At 42.6% G+C, this 7,480-nt stretch overlaps 1 protein-coding gene across 4 annotated transcripts in view; it reads left to right on the forward strand.

Moving 5' to 3' along the window:
- Positions 1-4,627, forward strand: part of Hlf (HLF transcription factor, PAR bZIP family member) — a 56,719-nt gene extending 52,092 nt beyond the window's left edge. For 2 of the 4 annotated variants that reach the window (XM_075991124.1, XM_075991126.1), the window contains exon 4: positions 219-4,627. In XM_075991124.1, the coding sequence (XP_075847239.1) occupies positions 219-437 (219 nt within the window). In that variant the 3' untranslated portion in view covers positions 438-4,627. The remainder of the gene's footprint in view (positions 1-218) is intronic. The other 2 variants (XM_075991125.1, XM_075991127.1) reach the window with 1 other exon arrangement.
- Positions 4,628-7,480: the final 2,853 nt, after the last annotated feature.

A 7,480-nucleotide genomic window follows, 5' to 3' on the forward strand; every position in this document is an offset into this window, starting at 1 on the left:
CTGCTTTGCTGGGCACACAAGCCTGTTGTGACAGGTCGGTCCTTTCTCTAGGAAGGAAGCCATGGCTGGCAGACCATTCCCGCAGACGTGTAAGCTGTGAAGGAAGGAGACAGGAATGAAGAAGCCCAGGCGGGTGTCCCAGCACACCGCTGGCTGACACCCAGTGCGTGCGGCTGAAACCTAATATCTTGTTTCTTTTTTCCTTCTGTAACTATGAGCAGGATGACAAGTACTGGGCGAGGCGCAGAAAGAACAACATGGCGGCCAAGCGCTCCCGTGATGCCCGGCGGCTGAAGGAGAACCAGATTGCCATCCGGGCTTCGTTCCTGGAGAAGGAGAACTCGGCCCTCCGCCAGGAGGTGGCTGACTTAAGGAAGGAGCTGGGCAAATGCAAGAACATACTTGCCAAGTACGAGGCCAGGCACGGGCCCCTGTAGGATGGCATTTCTGTGGGCTGGCTTTTGAATAGATGGACAGCTTGTTTCCTGTCTGGTAGCACCACACCCAAACCAACCTTTCCGACATCAGCACTTTACCAGAGGCATAAATGCGACCGACTCATGTTTCGGTGTGCATCTGTGTGTGTATGTGTGTATGTGCGTGTACACGTGCTTACGGTCCCGTGTGTGCTCAGCGGTGTGCATGTGTGTGCGTGTGTGTGTGTGTTCCTTCACACCTGCCATTGGAAGATAGTCCTCTTGTTGTCTTTTAGTTCCGAACAAGAAAGGTGCCATGTTTTTATTAGACTCTTGGGACCCCTGTGGGGTTTCCTCCCTTCCCTTCTCCACTCCTGCCCCTTTCCTCCTGGCTTCATGTTCCTGCGAACTTACTTTTCCAGGGTCTGCGTGGCTTCAGGAAGCAGGGCCCTGGCAAAGCAGTGGATCTCAGTTACCTAGAACATAAGCTCTTGTTTCTGTCCCAAACATGAGTTACCATGCTACAAAGGTGCACAACATACCGTTACTAGCACTACGCCGCAGCTGAATCCCTTCATAGGTTGCCTCCCCTCCCTCCCTGGCCCCTCTTCCTCTCTCCCACCCTTTCTCATTTTTCCTTTAAGTTTTGGTGATAATTGTCGTCAAATTTAAAGTGCTGTTTAGATTTAGTAGATCCCGTATTTACTTACTGCTACCTACTAAGTTTCCTTTTCATCCTACCAACCCCAGATAAGTAAGTACCATTATAGAACACAGAGTGTGTTTTGCACTGTCTGTACCTAAAGCAATAATCCTAGTGTACGCTAGAGCATGCTGCCTGAGTATTACTAGTGGACGTAGGAATTTCTCCCTACCTAGGAATCTCACTGTCTTTTAAAAAATCAAAATTAAAGTAATGCATTTGCGCATGACCAGAATTTTCTCAGGACAGGGAAGCAGAGGGCAATGGGAGGCCTCAGAATGAGGGGTTGATTTATCGGTATGGAAGCCAAAAAATAATGCATCTTGGAGAAGCCTTTGCCATGGATGTGCTTCGTTCTGCCGTCTCCCTTCTCCCACACCCGGCCCACTCCCACGTTTCTAGTTAACGTTGTTCCATTTCCCTCTTGATATTCAAAACGATTGAATTACTTGAGATTCAATTCACCCACTTTCTTTTTGTAACATGTATTTTTTGGGAGGATATTTTGCTGTTTTTAGAAATCAGTTAATTAGGTTAAAAAGTTGGTGTTTTGTAAAGCCCCCCTTCCCTCTGTGGTGTCCTCTTTGAATGCCTCACAAATTAACGATCCTGGAGCCTGTGTTTCTTACCCTCTGTTTGCTTTTGAACATATGTGCGCCTACCAAGTGGACTTCTGAAAAATGAATGTAAAAGACACTGGTGTATCTCAGAAGGGGATGGTGTTGTCACAAACTGTGGTTTAGCCAATCGATTTAAATGTTTACTATAGACCAAAAGGAGAGATTATTAAATTGTTTAATGTTTATACAGAGTAATTATAGGAAGTTCTTTTTTTTGTACAGTATTTTTCAGATATAAATACTGACAATGTATTTTGGAAGACATATATTATATATAGAAAAGAGAAAAAGGAAAACTATTCCATGTTTTAAAATTATATAGCAAAGATATATATTCACCAATGCTGTTCAGAGGAGTGCTTGGGGGTTTTTGAAGTCTTTAATATTTTAAACCTATTACTGACACATCAGCATGTTTTCTGCTTAAAATTAAAATTTTATGACAATATTGAGGTTTGCTGTGACGAATCCTACTCCAACGCTTTCTTGTTTCTTATTAGGTCTCAGAAGGAAGTCAGTTAACGTCACCCAAAAGCACAAAATGGGTTTTAGTCAAATATTTATTGGATGCTACAGTGTTTTTTAGGAAACGCATCTGCCACATAAATGTTCACTGAAAAATTCTGAGTTGCTGGATTGAAGTGTTGTTGCCAGAGCCCCAAGTGATTTTGCTCTCTTTTGGCCTGTGTATCTCATGCAGTGTAAGGTTGACCTCGGTGCTATGTGTATGGCTTATGATTTGATAGATGTTTTGATGATAAAGATGGTTGGACTTTTGTTTCACTGAGTTGTATGTCAAGAGAGTCTACTGTTTCTTCAAAGGCACATTTTGTGCTTGATTAAAATCCCCTTTCATCCGTGGATGTTTTCCAGTTTTCTGCCTCCTCGGTATCGGAATTCTCTGCAGAGCTGGTGGTGCCCTTCCCATTCCATCAGCCACACTTCTGGCTAGTGTTAGAGTTCTGGAAGATGAGACCTTTAGGATTGATTCCCGGGTACCTGTTTTGTTTCAAGCCATAGATAATGGCAGGAGATGAGAGAGTATAAGACTTGCAATACATTTTCCAAGCAGATTACTAATTAAAAAAATACTTTGACAATATCACGTGGAACTGAATCAGAGATCATTTGGTAATAGCCCTGAGGTGACAGAGAGTTGGTCTTTCTGAAGATAAAGAGGTGAACTGTAGAACTGTTCAATGACAATATTCATCAGAGCAAAGACGAATCTATCTAGGCTTAAGTCGAAGAGTGTTGAAGTGTTGTATCGTGGACCATCCAGATTCATGGAACTCTTAAGTAGTAACTGACAGAAAAGCATACTGGTCTTTCTTGGAATTGTTTGCACCAAATGAACATTACAAATGTTTTCTGCATAAGACATAAAAAGACCATAATAAAACTTACTCTTTTGTATGCCAGGAAAGGTTTTAGAAACCTACCTCACTAAAAACAATATAAAACAACACTTTGGAGTCTCCACAGGTGCCTTATATGTAGGTCATTGTCACCCCTCCTTTCCCAGGCTGATTTCTGTCTGTCCATGGACATTAACTAGATGAGGCAATGCAGCTGAATGTCCCGAGAAGTTGGGACCCAGGGTCAGATGATTACAGGAGGTCATGGCCATTAGGAAAGTCCTGTTTTCAACTGTCACCATTTCAACCCAGGCATCTTTCAATGACTGTTTGGCTATTAAAAATGTATTCAAGCTATAGCATGCCATGTCAGGTAGGCATGATTTGGAATGAATCATATAGCACTTTCTTATCAGGTCACATCGTGTCCCTTTTCAACTATTTTTAAAGAAAGTAAAAAATAAAAACAAACAAATGGCTGATCAGCGAGTCTCTCTGCTCATGCTGCCTTGAGGGGATGGGAAGGCTATAATGATGATCTCTGACTCTAGAGGAAGTGGCGCTTTGAGCCATTCACAAACCACATCAGGCATGGCTGGCCTAGGCTTTGTCTTTAAAAAGCACAGGCTCTTAAGGGACCATCCCATGAAGCAGAAGGACCCTGTGTCTGAGAATGTCGTGATGGGATTCAGTCACCAGGTGAGTGGGAAACTAGATTAGAGAACCCAGAGGGTCCTTCTAGCCCATTAGCATGGTGTAGAAACTTACATTAATTCTAAATATGCCCTTGAAAGGGCCACAGCCTTGTTTTTGGGAGATCTTGCGGGATGAGGTGAGTTGTTGATATCAACTGCTCTCCTGCCCCAAAGTGAAGCAACTGACATTGTGCAAGGTAGACTTTGATGTTTCTAAGGGTTCATCTATTTTTATCCTTGTTGTTCCTTTGAGGGAAAACTCGAACTTTGTCAGAGTTAGATATAAGGTCCCCAGGCAGGGGCCAACTGGACTGTATGTGGCCTGTCTCCATAGGCCAGTATTTGACTTTGAGATTGGTCCTCAGCGGGCTGAGATGCCATGCCCGTTCTGTGGCAGATGCCTTCTGCTCTGGCTCTGACATTGCTCGTTTCCTGCTGAGAGCTCCTGAGTACATCCCTCTGGTGAAGCCAAATTCGACTCCAGGAGTTTTGTTAAGTCAGTGTCCTTCACAAATGAACAAGACATAGGTCCTTATGGATTGAAGTTTTAGTACCTACAGCCAATGGAGTTTGCCAAAATGTACGCAAGGCAATGTGTGTTTGTGTATGGATACCTCAGTGGAGACGTAAAATTGTAAATTTTTACCACCTCACCAGACACAACAATGAGCTATTATCCTTTTGGCAACACCACAAAGATTGCATCTGTTAAACAGGATCAAGTTAGCTGGAGGTTAGTGTAATTGTACACCATGATGTTGGTGGTATTTATGCTGTCAAGTCCAAAACTTTATTTGTTCTTCTAAATGTTTAATAAACTGACTTTTTTCCTTTTTTTCATGTATTTTTTTTATGAACAGCCGGCTAGCAGTTGATTCTGTTTCTGTCACTATAACCAACAAGTCATATACAAAGATTTGCATAGATGATAATAATTATACCATATAATTAGTAATAAAGTATCATTTGTGAGTGACTTATGTAACAAATACTGCCTCATACACATGGAATATTGAAGTCCCAAAATAAATAATGAAATGAAGTAACAATTGTTATAGACGAGGAAATGATAATGTGGGTAAGTTAAGAAACTTACATAAGAAGATGGAAAGCTGGCTCAATGGTTAAGAGCCATGGCTGCTATTTCAGAGGACCCAGGTTCAATTTTCTGCACCCACATGGCAGTTTACAACCACCTATGACTCCAGTTCCAGGGGATCTGACACTTTCTTCTGGTCTTTGTGGGTGCAGACATTTCTACAGCCAAAACTTACCCATGCACATAAAATAAAAATTTAAAAATAAAGTGCTCTCTAAGTGATGAACGTAGAAGCTACAGAAGTGCGTACTGATCTGTTGACTAAGGTACCATACAGAGGAAGATCACAAAAGCTAGTCTGGGTCTGTGCTCAAACACAAGATATATTATATATTATATTACAGGGGTAGGTTATAGGGGCCCAGATTATGAAACTGGTTTGAGTGGGAGCCCAGAAATCTGAATTTTTTTTCTGCTCCCAGCTAATTGCTACCTGTGATCGAGCATGCTGACCCTCCAGATCTGAAGGGGATTGGCTCTCAATGGTAGCTAAAACCTGTGAAGCTCAAGCCTCTATATTATGTGGTGCAGTGTTTGCATGTAGCCTATATCTGCCCTCCAACTGATGCTGTAAATCACCTCTGAGATGCCTACTCCTGCTACAGCGTAAGCGTTATGTAAGAAGATGCACTTGTAGGGGATGATGAAGAGGGGGGAGGTCCGAGCATGTGCAGTGTAGACACAATCATCCTCGGCCCAACTACACAGCAAGTAAGAACAACATCCAGCTGGAGCCTTCATCAAGTACTTTCTTAGACAGATCAATTTTCAGGATAAAAATTACATATAAAAGTGGCAGGAACCCCTTTACATTTTGCCTGTGTACATCTGTTTCTTGGGAATACGTTGCCCTCCACCAGCTGTACCAGTTTGACGGTTGGTTAAAGCAAGCTAATCCCTGTGCACACTCAAGTTTGCAAAATACGCCTCAAAATGATGGAGAGGCACTAAAGGGACCAGGGCAGCAATGAGTGACAGTCTTATAAAGGCCTTTGTGTTTCTTCAGTGTTCCAAGACTTTCCAAGTTTTGACCTTCCCAGTGCCTCATTGTTCAAATTCCCTTAAAATCAATAGCCGTGTAATTACCCTCTCCAACTCCACCCTGTAAAGGGCTAATTTGAGAGGGCTTCAATTTCTTACAACCAGTTCTTCCTAGCTGGTAACTTTATAGTTAATATTTCTGAATTGGAGTATTAATGTTATTTTATTATCATTTACATCATATCAGATTACATACATACATATATATGTGATTGTATATATACATATATGTGTGTGAGTGCATATGTATGTATGTATGTATGTATGTATCACTTGGCAGATATATAATTCCTAGCAAATATGAGTTGCTCCCCAATACTGTCCAGTCCTCTCTCCTCTTCTTTGAACATTCCAAATGACAGATAAGAAGTCCCTAGAATGAACTGGCTCAGGATTAGTGTCCTCTATCTGGCCTTTGAAAATCAAATGAGCAGCAGGAGGGGCATAAGGAAACAAAGAGCCCATTTAGCCATTTTGTCCCTCAGGCTAGCTTCACTTGCAAGGTTTCTCCTGTACTAGAGGACAAGAAGTGGATTAATAGTCCCACTATGTCCGTATATCTGTTATGATCCGTTTAGCAATCGTGACCATCCCAGAGTTGTAGTTTGAATGTTTGGTCACCAGCCAGGGAAGCTATTCTTGGAGGTTTCAAAATCTCTGGGAGCTGGGACCTAGAAGGAAGATGTAAGTCACTGGGACAGATGCTTGGGATCACCGTTTCCTTCTTGCCTTCCCCCACCCCCAACCCCTCTCCTTCCTGTCTGATGTGAACTCCTCTTTTTGCTGCCCGTTCTTGCCGCCATATTGTTTTGCCAAGCACAAGGACCAAGGGGCCATGGGCCAAATGCTTTGCAACCATCAAGCAAAATAATTGCTACCTTCTTTAATTTTTTTTTTAATATCTGCTATCTATCTGGTCACCTTAATGAGAAAAGTCACCAATACACCTCTGTGATGGTTAATGTCAACTGTCAACCTTATGACACCTAGAATTATCTGGGAGATGAGTCTCTGGGCATACGTTTGAGGGATGACCTTGGTGAGGTTAGTTAATGGAGGTGGGAAGACTCACCCACCCACCACAGTGGCACCATTCCATGGGATGGGGTGGGATGATGAGCTGAGCAAGCATTCCTCACTCCCCATGTCTGACTATAGGTGTACCGTAGCCAGCTGCCTCAAGTTCCTGTGACTATCCCACTGTGATAAACAGAGCCCTGAACTTGGAATAATAATAAACCCTTCCTGCCTAAGCTGCTATTATCTGAATATTTTATCAATATAACTAAAGAAGTAACTAAGACAGCTTCTTAACAATCATCACCATCCACCCCCAAGGTGATGTAGTAGTGTAAGCCCTGTGGACTTTTCTACCCACATCTTCCCCAAAGGCACACCAATTTTGTGAACAGGTTGCTTTTTTTTTTTTTTGCTAACATAGCTTTGTTTCAGTTCTGTAACCTCTCCACTCAGAGTGCAACCCCCAAGCCTCTTCGATGAAGAACCCCTGACTGAACATCTGTGTCCTGTAGATGAACCTGCCGTCAC

Source organism: Microtus pennsylvanicus, chromosome 11, assembly GCF_037038515.1.
Source record: "Microtus pennsylvanicus isolate mMicPen1 chromosome 11, mMicPen1.hap1, whole genome shotgun sequence".
NCBI lineage: Eukaryota > Metazoa > Chordata > Mammalia > Rodentia > Cricetidae > Microtus > Microtus pennsylvanicus.